Source organism: Fistularia commersonii, chromosome 1, assembly GCF_037954325.1.
Source record: "Fistularia commersonii isolate RoL2024-O1a breed Wild chromosome 1, RoL_Fcom_v1.0, whole genome shotgun sequence".
NCBI lineage: Eukaryota > Metazoa > Chordata > Actinopteri > Syngnathiformes > Fistulariidae > Fistularia > Fistularia commersonii.
The window spans coordinates 19,333,865-19,348,257 of NC_141284.1; the positions used below are offsets into that span (position 1 = coordinate 19,333,865).

The window sequence follows — 14,393 nt, forward strand, 5'->3', positions numbered from 1 at the left end:
AGAACAAAAGTCGCCGGCAAAGGGGCATTCAGCTTGCGCGAGGATTTCCTCTCGGGAGGGAGGCCTTGATGCAGAAGCATTTACCGCCGAATTAATTGCACATCCTCGCTCATTAATAAATGTTGTCGTTTTAGGAGCTGCACAAAGCTCTTAAAGAGCAGAGCATTTTCAGAGCGGGGTGTCTGAACGCTCACCTTCGCGGATTGTCCGCGTCTTTCATGCGTGCAGATGGAGGGGAAGTCAGGAACGGTCGTTGAAAACATCCCCCGCCTATCAGGAGGGTCTCAGAGGATTCGCAGTTGGCCCGGTGCAGTCAGTGTGGCGGGCAAGAACGTCGAAAGTACCGCGCTGAAAACCGTTCGTTTAGAATGAAAAGTACTTCCAGCGGAACTGAGGTTACTGTGTGTGTGCTGTGCGTGCGCCGTGTGTGTACAGTGTGTGTACAGTGTGGAAGGTGTGACTTGAATTGGGGGAAGATAATGGGGATGCAGATGAAGCCATTTTAGTGGTATGTTGATTTGTAATGATTTCCCTTTAATCACTTTGACACCTTCCTTTTGAGAGTTGGGATACTTGGCCTTGCCATCAGCAATGTTTTATATAAATATATATTTTTTCATTGCCGCGTCTGACTCACTTTGAAGGGTGTTTTATGTAAAATATGCTTTTTGTACCCTGGAGCGATATTTAATCAAGATTAACCTTGGTGTTTTAGTAGCCAGTGGTCGAGCTTTGTGAGCTTTCATTATGCAAGACAATTAAGCGCGACGGAGGAGAAACACGGCGAGATATTTCTGATGGATTTAAAGAAGGGAATTTCTCCGTCTTTGTTCACCGAGGCGATCGGGGCATTTGGGGTGCCGGATTTATTCATCTGTTTACTCTCAGGTGCTGTTTAGGATGGAGTGAGCAGCTTCTGCAGAAGGAGTCCCCGCAGAATGACCCTACAAACACAGCCGCCCCCCCACACAGAGGGAGCCCGTGTCCGAGGGAACCCGCGACGAGTTTTTGCGGTTATTATGCGGGGAATTCCGCGCATGGGCCCTCGGCCCGTTGCGACACACCCCCGGAGGAGCTGCAGCCACGGGGAGCGCCGCTCCACCCGGCCTCATTCAGGGCCCTCCGAGCGTGGCGCTCTTGAGTGGCCCCACATTGTCCTCCGCCAGAGCGCAGGGAAAAAAAAAAGTTCTCCTGGGTGGTCCCACTCCTCAATACACTGCACACTTCTTGATTTACGGCTCGCAGTTCAACTGCTGCCAATTAACATGAAAACATGCAAACAAGGAGGAGGAAACGAGGGGAGGAGGAGGAGGAGGAGGAGGAGGAGGAGGAGGAGGAGGGGGAGGACGATGAGGAGGAAAACGACAGAAGGAGGAGGAGGAGGAATAGAACGAGGAGGAGGAAGATGAGGACGAGGAGGCCCTGCTGGAGGACCGGCCCCCCCATCACCTGGAAGGTAGGGGAGCTTCAGGTAGTGACGTAGATTGAGGGCTCTTCACTGTGTACACTCCCTCTATCTTTATAAATATATAACAGTGTGTGTGTGTGATTGTGTATACACATATATATCTAGATATATCTATAGATATATATATATACACATATCTATACACACATATTAACTGGGAGACAGGGTAAAGTCCAAAGACAAGATAGCAGGCCGTGGGAGTCCCACTGCTAACTGAGTGTGTGTGTGTGTGTGTGTGTGTGTGTGTGTGTGTGTGTGTGTGTGTGTGTGTGTGTGTGTGTGTTTTATGTTTTACTTGAACTCAAGAGACGCAGGCTCTGCTTCTCTTTACTCCTCGTGCTCTGCTACCTGGAAAGTCCCAGGAAGGAGATCCCAGACGGTCCCGTCCTGCAGAGACCAACATTTAGCGGGTCATTGGCGACATGGGACGTACAGAGGCGGCCGCCGCTCGGTCCGCCAAGGACTCGGAGATCGGCAGAGACCTTTCGGGGCATCCATTTGTGTCTTTCTGGGTTCTGAAGGCATGGAAAGCGTTTCCAAACCTGTTTGTCTGTCAGCCGATTAGTTTTCCTTTGTTCGCTTCTGTCTGGGTGAAATCAGCCGCTGCCCGTAGAGGTCGCGCACTGTTGCGCAGTCCCCTGTGACCTTGTCAAAAGCAATCACGGCGGTCACACACCGCCATAGTTTTCCTCTCATCTTAAGACATAATCTCTCTAATTGGTGTCAAAGTTGGGGTCCTTATGGTGAAAGTCCTGAAAATACCCACAGACAGACACGCTCTACTTGTTGACACTTGAGGAAAACAAATAAATGGAGCGGGGTCTCGTCAACGTGCCGCTGAAACCTGTTAATGTGCAGTGTGAGGCGGGTGTTAGCGCCGGCCCTCTGGCCACGGCCGTCTGACAGGAACCTTCCGTTCCAGCCCGGCTCTGCAGAGCCATCAGCCCCACGTATTGCACCTCCTAGAGAGGGGCTGCATGGACCCCTGCACCAGGGGGAAATGCAGAAACACACACATGCATATATATATATATATATATATGCACATAAATATACATACACTAATACACATATATATTTGCCTGTGCAGAAATAAATAAATACATTAATAATCATTTAAAAAAACCTTAAACATATACAGTGTATATGTGTTTACATATATATATATATATATGTGTGTGTGTGTGTGTGGTATGTGTATATATATATATACATATATATGCATATGTATATATGTATACACATATATGTGTGTGTGTATATATATTTTTATATATATGTATATATCTGTACATATTTATATATATGTATATGTCTGTACACACATATATGTATATGTATGTATAAATATCTCTATATATATTAACATATATATTAATATATATATTAATTCTCCTCCGGGTGGCCCTCTGCTCCTCTGCCCTGAGCAGTGTTTCCCAAGTCTCCTGCCCCTCAATGGATTCTTCCCCTCGCATTTTTCAGGAGCGGATTTGACTCCTCATGTTTAATGAATGATTTCCAGGTGCGGGTGCACGTGCACTCCATTTATGCTGCCTCACGTCAAGCGCTCGGCCCAAAGCTCCGGCTCCAGTTATTGTCGAATTTGGACGTTATTGTGTAATCTGTCGCGCACTGCGTGGGAGCTCAGACGCAGAGGCCTCTCCAGTTAAACCTGTGTATTCAGATCTGCTGTGTTTGTCTGGCGTCAGAGAAAATTGTGATTCCACAAAGATATTTCCAGGATCTTCACCAGACGAGTGCTGGGCCAGTCGGCGCTCATATCGTCCTGAATTCTTTAGTGAAGAGAAGGATGAGAAGGAAACATGAGAGAAGCTCTTTGCACACACACATTTGGTGCATCTTTTTTTAAAATTGTAATAATGACAATTACAATCATAACAATGAATTGAGGAACAACAGTAATAATATAAATCTAAATTACAACACCAACATTACATTTAATCAAATAATAATGTTGACATAGCAACAATAAGAATTAATTTAGTAATAATTCTATAGTACATATGATAGTAATAATTGTAATATAACAATGATAATAATAATAACAACATTAACAACAACAAAGATAGCTGTGTAATTTAACACCAGCAAGGACGGCAGCTCCTCCTCCGCCCTGCGTGGATGTCAGGCTAATTCAAATATGACTAAATGAATTTGATGCCGAATGAAGAATAGACCGTGTGCCACCGCAACATATTTAAATGTAGGTCTCTGCTTTTGGGTGCCCGGTCCAAACGGCAAGCACAGAGTGTGGATGTGTGTGTGTGTGTGTGTGGAGGCAGCGCGAACGGCGGTGAATAGCAGGCGGTTGCGGTCACGCCACTGTGGAGGATAATTCTTATAATCCATATGCTTCTATACAATCTTTTAATACGGTAAGATTCAATAACAGCGGGATCATGAATGACTCCCCCGGTGCACCTGCAGAGGAGGTTACGGGTCACAGTCATGGTTACACGAGTGGAGGGTTGCACGGGGCCCGCACACAGACGCCTTAAGAATACAGCTGAATATCAGCGTGTCCGTGTCAGCCCTGTTTATTCTCACCTGTGACCCCTCAGCACACTCCTCTTTATCCAGGGGTTTCCCGGGAAGGACTGTGGAGATTGGACCCTGACTTAAATCGATTAAACCAGTGAATAGGAATTCAAAGGGAGGTTGGCAGGAAACCTTGAGGGACTCACAGACACCACAGGGTCTTCCTTATAATATTTAGGGTAGCAAAATCTGTGAAATCTAGAATCATGACTGTAACGTGAGGAAAGAGCGATTTCGGTGGCCATTATTTGATCCGCCCATTGTTCTTAGGCCGGCTCGGAGCCGGAGCTCACCCGATCGCTCCTGCTCGGTGCCGCGGGAAGCAGCGCCATGGACGCACAGCGAGGTTCGCTAAAGAAGCAGGATATAAACGGATAAGATGTGCAAATAATCGCAGGCTGTGAATGCGTCCATTGAAGCGGTGGGCCGGGCGCAGGCCCGCTGCCCCCGCTAATGGTCTGTTTCACTGAAGTAGCACTAGGAATGCTCACCTTCTCAATGCCTCGCAACACAGGGCAAGCATGGCTGTGCTCCCATTTGTGTGTGTGTGTCTGTCTGTGTGTGTGAGTGAATGAGTGAATGAGTGAGTGAGTGAGGGAGTGAGAGAGAGCACGAGCGCGAGCGCGCGTGTGCCTCCCCGTCATTAGACTTGCTTGAGAAAAACCCCGGCCTAGCACGCACTCCTCCTCCTGTAATGAACAGGGACAACATATTTATGTTTTTAGCAGGGAACACTTGAAACACAAGAGGGGTTAAAATAAAGAGAGGGTAGGTCTTTGGGCCATTTTCAATATTTCCCCCCTCTGTGGCCCATAGGGCAAGTGAGGGGCTGCTTCTTTACAATAATCAGGTGACCAGAGGAAAATAGTGTGGCCTTAACAAGCCCAAATTAAAAAAGAACATCATTTTCATTATGCAGTCAAACACAATAACAAGCAAATGTTTTCTCTCGGGGGCGGCCCCCGCTTTCAGGGTCTTTGTCCCTCGCTCTCTTAGTGTGCGCACAGAAAGGAGCCAGTGGTCAATGGGCAGCTGAGTGGCGTGTTCAGCAGAGGCCCACATCCTCAGCCCCCAGCCCAGAATGCGTTTTGTTAGAAGAGCAGCCATACATTTTGAGCAGATTTGTTGAATTAGAGAGCACAGCGGGAGACAGGAAAGTGGGGCGTAAGTGATGGGGAGGACTTGTTGCTAGGTGACTGACATACAACTGCAGCATGCCAGTTTGCAGAGCTTGGCACTCCTTGTCTGTTTTCCTTTTTGTTGTGTTTTCTTCCTTATCACCCCCCCTCCACACTCACACACACACACACACACACACCGCCTCCCTGCCCACCGCGCACTCCCATCAATCCTCTTGTCAGGCTCTCCTTGTCGCTGAAGTGTAGATAATAAAATGAAGGAAAACACAAAACAGCGAGTGATGAGGGATTCTACCCGACACCCCCCTCGACATCGGCTTTTCAGCGCCGTCGTCGTTGTCGGAGCGGTGTGATTTGGAAACGGAGTGCCGCTTTCACGGACCCCGTTCCCACAGACGTTCTCGTGGGTGTAACATCCGATGCCGAGTGACCCCGGAGGGTCAGCCGGGTTCTTCCGAGCGGAGCGTCCCCCGGCCGTGCAATATTCATGTGGTCTAATAAAGCCGGGTCTGAGAGGCTTCGGGGGGGCGATCAGCCCCTCGACGCTCCACTTTTCTGACACTTGAGTTTTCCTGAGCAGACACTTCTCCTGCTGCGTCCTCGCCGGCCAGGTGTGCGGCCCAATCTCGGACCGCCTGAGTTAGCAGTCGCAGCACTTACCTCGTCAGCCCTGTCACGGGCTGTCAAGCGTCTCGACCTCACGCCACCCCGTCAGCCTCCCGGCTCCCATGATGGGAGGAACCCGAGGGAGAAGACTCGGGGTCCCTGCGTTCGCCGGAGCCGCATAGACGGAGGGTTCACAAACCCTGGCCGCTCGGCCGGCTCGGCCCGGACGTGCGGCTCTCGCCGCGTGCGAGCCGATCCTTTGGTTTGCCGATTTTCCCCGTGTCATCCGTGAGCATCAGATATTCGCTCCACGCCGGCACAGGGTGCCCGGATTCAGGGTCGTGCGGATTTTGTGTTTTTCCCGTGGACTCGTCGAAGCTGCATCTGAAGGTCAAAACCAAATTCACACCGATGAAAAAAAGCCATTGTTGATTTGTTTCTCCAACTCGTGCCTCCTTAATCCTTTTCACAAAGAAAGCATCTTTCTCTCTTTGTGCTCCGGGGGGCTTATGAGACTATCAGGGCACAGGTGTGCCCGGAGGAAAATTCCCCTGCTCTCTCTAAAGCGGTATTATTCAGCACAAGGCCACAGCAGTCAGTGTTTCTAAAAGCATTTGGAAGATTGTAAATGGTCCATCGCTGCCGCACAAAAAGAAGAAAGATACCGCGCACAATGGCTTCCTCTTTATGGGAGAAGCTGACAAATTGTCTGAAACGTGATTTAGGCTTCCGCGCTCGATGGCAAAAGGGTATAGCTGATTCCAGCTGAGTGTTTCCTTGAGCAGCTGATGCACGGCGCCGCTCCCGACTTCCGAGCAGGAGGAGCGGAGATGTTCGTGGCCCGGCTGTCAGGAAAACAGCGCTTCGGTGTCCCTGGTTCAGCCCCTCCATCGCGCCAAGCCCGGCCCAGCATCTCAGCGTTTTATCGTCATTTGGAACTTGAAGACACCGACTTGCTTTTCCGACTCACCTCTTTCATTGTTTTAATTCAACGGCAAACTGAATTTGTTTTTTCAACACATTATTAATGTCCTCCTGTGGACTGCATCCTTCGGGGACAAGTCTCGTGCCTCCTTCTAGCCCCCGCAGCCAATCACCTGCCTCCATCTAACTCTCAGTCAATCACCTGCCTCCATCTAGCCCTGTCCTCTCACACAAACTAACTTCCTGTCGTCTTCCCCTCCATCCATGAACCTCTATCCCTCCTTCCTGGCAGCTCCAACCTCAGCATCCCCCTATCCAGATCTTCTCCCTCCTCTGTCCAAACCGTCTCATCCGTCCACTCCGGTGTTCTCAAACACGCTTTGTGGTTTTATTCCTATTTTAATTGTTGATGCTCTGCAGTGAAAATATAAGACCGAGACTCGAGTGGCTATTTGCAATGTTAGGGTTGCCATGGTGATACTAAGTGCTCCCTCTCTCCCGAGCGAGATGAGCGTTCAGCCCTGGACCCGGTCAGACCGGACCCGGGTACCCAAAGACCATCTGGTCCCGATATGAGGGCGGTAGACCGGGTTGCGATGGTGAGGCTGGACAAGGACCTCTACATTTAACCCTCTCCTGTTTGTTTGTTTTAAGACCAACGCGGTGCCACGAGTGCCCGCTCCCCTCCAAAGGATTGTCAGTCGGCAGGATGGGTTCCCGGTCGGAGAAGGCCTCTGGCGCTCTGCAGAGAAACCCGGCGGGATGTGGACGTCGCCGGACACTCCCGGGTCCGGAACTCCTCGTCTTCGGAACCGGTGTCGGCGGTATCCGAGCACCTTTCATATCACGTATCGATCCCCGTCCTCCTCTTCTCTCGGACAGTATTTTTAGCCTCGCCGCTAACCGGAGTGTCTTATGGCTGGCTCATTTACACTGACCCGAATCCTCGGCACGTCTGTTAAGTAGGATGATTTAATCTTCCCTGGCAGGAGCGCCCAGAGCGCCCCCTCTTCCCCCCCCCCCCCCCCCCCCCCGCCCGCGGAACATGCATTTTTAATCACTATATTAAGATGTCACATAACAGTCTGAGCTCATCATCGGCGCCAACGGCCACGGCGGAGATGGGTTCAGCTATCTGGGGCGGCGTGAGACGGGTCTCCTGGTTGGCGAAGAGTTTTAATTGAATGACGAGGTGTGAGACGCGATCCTTCGATACCGACGCCATATCCGACGAGAAAAAAAACAGGCAAAATATCAGATTTGTGTCTTTTTAAAAGCTATCATAAGATGTCACATTGACTGCACCACAAAGAAAAGAGCAGGAAATCATCTTCTCAAGGTCCCCGGAGTCTCCACGGGGGCCTCGTCCTTGCAGCGCAAGACTGCTGATGCCACACGGTGCACGCAGAGGGTTGCACACGATAAATATTTGAGTGTGTGTGAGTGGCGAAAGCGAGACGACTCTCAGTCTGTCGGTTGTGTTCGGAGCGGCGGCGGCGAGCGACCTGCTCGCTGACTCCGGGTGACCCCGGAGACGACATGAATACGCGCACGTATACTTCTTCTATCTCCCGCGCGGCCCGAACTCACCACGACGGCGTGTGTCACGGGCGGCCTATCGGCTAGCTCCTGTCACAAACGTCAGCCTGCGGGTCCGGAGCCGAGCTTCGTGCAGCTCGCCAGCTCTGCCTTCTCCTGCCTCCACCTTGACAACACCCTTCACCCTAATGAGCTTTGTCAGGATGGCATTTGACATAAGCCATCAATAAAGTACAGCTGACAGACGTTCGAACGCTGGCAGCCCGGGCCCCTCGCCCTGAGACCGTGGGGCCGCTTCGCGCCGGATCGCCGAAATCGCGCTTGTTCGCCCCGGCCGTTTTCGGCGTGTCTTTCACAACATGGCGCTTTGAGCGAGACGCCGCTGTTTAATTATCGCACCTTCCCATCCACAGCCGCCTGGTGAAAAGAGCACAATACAGACATTCCCCTCCTCAATGGACGCCGTGCATTCTGCCCGCCGAGGCTCCTCTCAGACTCGTCAAGCAACGGCTCACGCACACACACACACACACACAAACACACACACACACACACACACACAGCGCTGCTCATCTGTCGCCGGCACTCGTCAAACACTGGGTCAAGGCAGCAGCTCTGTTGCACAGACATAATCAGCTGAAGGAGCCCGGATCTAGTATGCACGGTGTGATGCAGCCGCGCTGAGAAGTCCCTCAAAGGTCACGGTGAAGCTGAAACCTCCTCCGCCACTCATGGAAACATCTCAGCCAAGCAATTTGATTTCCCCGTCAAACCGCCGGAGCTTGCAAATAGGGTTACCAGACAAACAGATCCAAACGCGGCTCGGCTCGGCTCGGCTCGGCTCAGCAGAGCTTCTCCAGACAGAAGCCTTCGCGGTGGCCGCGGCCGCTGATCCTCATCAAAGCTTCGTTTCCACAAAGTCTCTTCACATTCAACAATCCTCACACGGCGCTTAAAGGTCACCCGGGAAAAAGCTGCGATAGAACAGATAAAAGAGCAAAGTCTGTTGCTGGAAGAGACATTTATTGACAGTGTGTGTGTGTGTGTGTGTGAGTGTGTGTGTGTGGTAACCAGGAGGAGGCAGAGGCTCTTGGACAATGCGAAGTGGAGGTGAGGCCCAGGCAGTATGGCGGTGACCTGTGCCCCGACTCACGCATCATGAAGCTCCCCGGTGCCAGAGGAGCTCCTGACTCTGATGAGGTTTGACTTCTGTCACCTTTGGCTCTTTTCACCATCCGCGGACATGGACGGGTCTTTTCTTTTTTTTTTTGTTCTTGCAATTGTTTTCTTTTTGCTCGCAGTCACGGACACCCAAAAACACCACGCGCTGATATTATGACAGACGGTCGGATTTTGGGGCCGGACATCCTCCTCTTCTCCTTCTCCTACGGCGGCGTTTTGTCAAAAAGTCAGCCGCAGCTCCGGGGAGGCGGCGGCGGCGGCGGCGGCCGAGGAGGAGCCGAGGCCGGGATTGCGCCGCCGCTCGCTGTTTTGTTCGGTGTGTGCGTGGAAAAGCACTTTCCTCGCAGGCCCCGGTAATCGGGGAAGGGGATTCGCAGCTCTTCATTACCAGGTTTGCATTCTGAAAAGCCGCGCCTCTCGAACGCGGTCACTTTGTTGTGTGCGCGCTATAGGGGATGCATTTGTTCATTAACTTCCCTTCATCGATGCCTTTCACAGACGTGTAACGTACGTCCGAGCCGTGCAGCCTACCCGGCTACATTCAGCCCTTTATCCTGCTGAAGAATGATGGCATTCAAGGGTGGAATGGATGGAATAATTGCATGCACTCTATAACATGCTCTGAAAATGTGTATCTGAAAAACAAGAATAAATATAGGGGGCTGGGTGTGGGTGGGATGTCAAGGTAGAACTAATGGATTTTTAGAGGTTCAATTCCACCTCATTGTTTGTTCCAGGCGGGCAAATGTTCTTTTGCTTACATCCGTGACCAGCGGGGAGATGACCGGCGGGGATCGACGGAGACGAGCCGACCGGGACGTCGCTCGTCCGACGTTTTTCTGTCAGACGGGCCCGGGCCCGACGCCCCCTCGGAGCGGGGCCGTGACCGCACGCCGCCGAGGGGGGGCCGCTCTCTCTGCACCTTGTGAACACATGAACGCTCAATTATCGCGCGCGCTGATGGGAACAATGATGCCGTGGCTCGGCAGCGAGGGAACCGCCCGGCTGAACAAAAGCTCGGGGGCGGAGTCTGCGCGGCGGGGCGGGGCGGCTCGGCACCGGGGGGGCTGCGGCGCATTGGCTCCCCTCTCCCCGTGTCAGCGGGACTGCGCCACTGAAAGGCACCGGATTACAGATACGGCGGGCCAATGGGTCAGCGGATAAGAAGTCTTCTCTGTTACCACAAATCCACAGATTAAACGTAGCGTCAAGAGCCGGTCCTGCCCCGAGGGCAAGTGGGTCTAAAAACACGACTCCGTGAGAGCTTTGGCTTAACCCTTCTGTCACCGCCGAGCCACGAGCGGCGGTTGAACCCGGCCCCGCCGCTTCGGTGTCCATTCCATTAGACTGGCCCTCCGGAGCGCGGGGTCAGCCGGGGGTGAGGGGGCGGGGCGCCGGCATGATATCTTAATTGGAAAGTTAATCCCGCTCACGGCTGAACAAGTTAACACACGTTGTTGTGCGGCAGAGCACGTGCACTGTTTGTAGCCTCCTTGCGGAGCAGAAGAGCTCACCTGCCCCTGGGAGCTAACGGCACACATTAGCATTGTGTAACACTGTTTCATACGGCATATATCGCACCGCAAACCCTCTCCTGCCGAAGCTGATGCCTGTGCTTTGGTTTCACGTCCATGTTTACCGGCGGCGAGCGGCGCTCCCTTACTCCTCCGCGTGCACGTCCTTGCATGTGTGCATGCGTCTCCGTGGGCTGTGTGTGTGAGCGGTAGCGTTGTGGGGGAGGGTAAGGTACTGTGGGTCTGCATGGGATCGTGGCAGGATGGCTGTTGGTGACAGGCTCTTGTAGTGTCTCGTCTGCTCCAGTGATCCTCGGGAATCTGGGTCATTTCCAGCCCGTTCACATGGAGCTGCCCCCCCAGCCCCCCACCACCACCACCCCCCACCCCCCACCCCTGCCGCCCTGGGCCAGCTATGACCCAGCTACATGCTAATGATGACACAAAGTAAATGTACTTGTCTCTTATCTGAAATGGCGAGTAAAGTGAGCAGCGGTTCAGCCGGTTATCCGACACCAACACCCCCCCCCCCCCCACACACACACACACACACACACACACATACACATACACACCCTCCCAGATTTGTACATTTCCTCCCGTTCTCATCCATAATTTCTCGCATCTCTCCAGCGTTGGCGGCGGAGGCTGTTCCTTCGGGGATTGGCTGAGGTCTGCTGTGCTCTGGTCCCACCGAGGGGCTTCCGCTCTGCAGACGAAGCCATGACATTGTCTCCTTCCAGCTGCGAGCCTCCTGGGATGGTCTCTTTAGTAGTGTCGTATTTTCGCACATATCTGCTGAGGAGAGCGTCTCGGAGAAGCTCCCTCTCTCTTGACGTGCGGTCGGTGGAACACTGACCCCGGTCTTACAATCCCATCGTCCTGGTCTCCTTCTGTGATCCGTTCCCGGATTCTGCCCGGAGACATGTCTTTGTCCCCACCTGGACCGCGTCTTCGGCCCCTGGCCTTCTCTGCCCTGCACGAGCACCCACATCTCCCCCGGGTGGGGGACGGGACGTCATTCCAAACATTCAAAAAGGTCGATTTTTGAACCCTGTGCTGTCTGAGCCGGCGGGATGGAATCAGCAGCTGACAAAAGGAGAACATGGTTGTGTAAATGAGAAGCAGTGTGCTGCCGCAGGATGTGCGGGGCTGCTGGGATGAGAAGGCCCCGCTCCCGCAGGCCGGCTCTCTCGCGCAGATCCGTCCTCCTGCACGTACTTATGCAGACCTGCACGTCCGGATGCAGGAGCCGTGACGTGAACCGCTTACAGAGACGCGCTTCCGGTTGTACCTGCGTGCATCCGGAACACCATCAATGTTTCAGGGCCTCCCGGACCCTCTCAGACATGTCGCTCCGTCCGCGGTTGTTCTGCACAGCCCTCCGTTTAGGGGATCAACCCCCCCCCCATGTTTTTTTGATGCGGGCAACGTGGAGGAAGTTCTCTGCAGATGTTCTCTGCAGCTGCATGTCTGAGGATGAAAAATTCACGGAGATTTGAATATTTCACGGTGCCTCCTCCTCCTCCATCTCTTCTTCCTCCTCCTATTTCTCCTCCTCCTCCTCCTCCTCCTCCTCCTCCTCGGTGAGCTGCACCCGCTGAGGCCCGCCGGCTCCGGCTCCGGCTCCAGGAGCCTCCGCGGCGTAGACGCGACCGTCCACCGGAAACCTGCGGGAGGAGGAACTGCGTCTCCGAACCCGCGTCAGGAGTCCATTATTCATGCAGAAGGAGCCCCGGGGGGCTGAGCGTACACGGCATCCACGCTCCGTGCGTGTGTGTGAGAATAATATCAGGCTTTTCCGTCAGAGTGAACTCTCCTACTGTATCCAGCCATGAAATAATGTGACCCGACACTTCAAACCATCTGCGCCATCCAGCAGCCCTCTTACTTACCCAATCAGCCTGCGCGCAAAACGGAGTGTGTCTGATACCAACGCCTGGCAGACACACACACACACACACACACACACACACACACACACACACACACACACACACACACACACACACACACACACACACACACACACACTGGGCTTCGTCAGGGGAGAGCAGCCTCCGCGGGCTGCTATCGGAGATGCGTTCATGTTCAGATGGGAAAAGGAAGCTCTCCCTTATTTTTGGTATTTATTTTCTATTTCCGTTATACTAGTGGGCCCTTGGCGACGGGACCCGGCGTAGGGATCGAAACTTAATCGGATCGATGGAGGAGAATCGATTGTCCGGGCTCCGGATTTGAACCCTCTTCTGGTCCTGGTCTCAGGCGGCTCCGGTCTGCAAGTTCGAGCAGTTTGGTTTGTGTGTGTGTGTGTGTGTGTGTGTGTGTGTGTGTGTGTGTGTGTGTGTGTGTGTGTGTGTGTGTGTGTGTGTGTGTGTGTGTGTGTGACGCCTAAACGTTTAAAGACGCCAAACAAAAAGGTCAAAATGTTTATATTCTCCTGGAAAAGGGAGGTGCCGAGATCCGCTTTATCCGCCTGATTGGCCGAACTTGACAGTGATTGACATGCAACCATGGCAACCGGGCAGCCAATCTGCCAAGTCCAATAGGAGCTGATCGGGGGGCGGTGGGGGGGCGGAGGGGCTCGACTGTCCTTTTCTCCCCCTTGAAAAATACCTCGGCGCTGCGGCTCCAGCCCTCCGCTCCGCGCAGACCCGCGTCCGCCGAAACCCGCAGTTCGCCTCCGCCGCCGCCGCCGCCGCCGCCGCCGCCGCTCCAGAACCTCCGGCCGCCGGGAGTCCGAGCCCGAGGATGCGGTAACCGGCCGCTCGCAGCGTCGCCTCCACCGTCCCCGGCCTTCCCCGGCCGTCCCCCGGCCGTTCCCGGGCCTCCCCGGATCCGACCCGCCGGGCGCTCCGGTACCCTGGGACAAGCGCGGTGCGGCTTCCGCCGGGCTTCGAGCGCTCGCTGCTCTTCCCCGCCGCCGCGTCTCGGCGCGGGCAGGAGGAGAAAGGCGCCGCGGTGGAGGAGAGCGGGGAGCGCGGAGGCGCACGGGGACCCCCGGGAGAAGCCTCCATGTTTCAGCTGCCCATCTTGAACTTCAGCCCCCAGCAGGTGGCCGGGGTCTGCGAAACCCTGGAGGAAAGCGGCGACGTGGGGCGCCTCGGCCGCTTCCTGTGGTCTCTGCCGGTCGCGCCGGCGGCCTGCGAGGTCCTCAACAAGAACGAGTCGGTGCTACGCGCCCGCGCCGTGGTCGCCTTCCACACCGGCAACTTCCGCGAACTCTACCACATCCTGGAGAACCACAAGTTCACCAAGGAGTCGCACGGCAAGCTGCAGGCGCTGTGGCTGGAGGCGCACTACCAGGAGGCCGAGAAGCTGCGAGGCCGCCCGCTCGGCCCCGTGGACAAGTACCGGGTGCGCAAGAAGTTCCCGCTGCCCAGGACCATCTGGGACGGCGAGCAGAAGACGCACTGCTTCAAGGAGCGGACCCGCCACCTGCTGCGGGAGTGGTACCTGCAG

General features: G+C 54.0%; 1 protein-coding gene and 1 long non-coding RNA gene across 2 annotated transcripts in view; both read left to right on the forward strand.

Moving 5' to 3' along the window:
- Positions 1 to 9,312: 9,312 nt before the first annotated feature.
- On the forward strand, positions 9,313 to 10,200 carry LOC147237715 (uncharacterized). The gene is made up of 3 exons (XR_015106831.1): positions 9,313 to 9,435; positions 9,537 to 9,808; positions 10,155 to 10,200. It is a non-coding gene; the product is annotated as an uncharacterized LOC147237715 (long non-coding RNA).
- Positions 10,201 to 13,591: 3,391 nt separating this feature from the next.
- six6a (SIX homeobox 6a) overlaps positions 13,592 to 14,393 on the forward strand; it is a 3,382-nt gene continuing 2,580 nt past the window's right edge. Inside the window, exon 1 of the mRNA XM_086155670.1 lies at positions 13,592 to 14,393. This exon is cut by the window's right edge and continues 125 nt beyond it. Within this exon, the coding sequence (XP_086011796.1) occupies positions 13,947 to 14,393 (447 nt within the window). The 5' untranslated portion in view covers positions 13,592 to 13,946.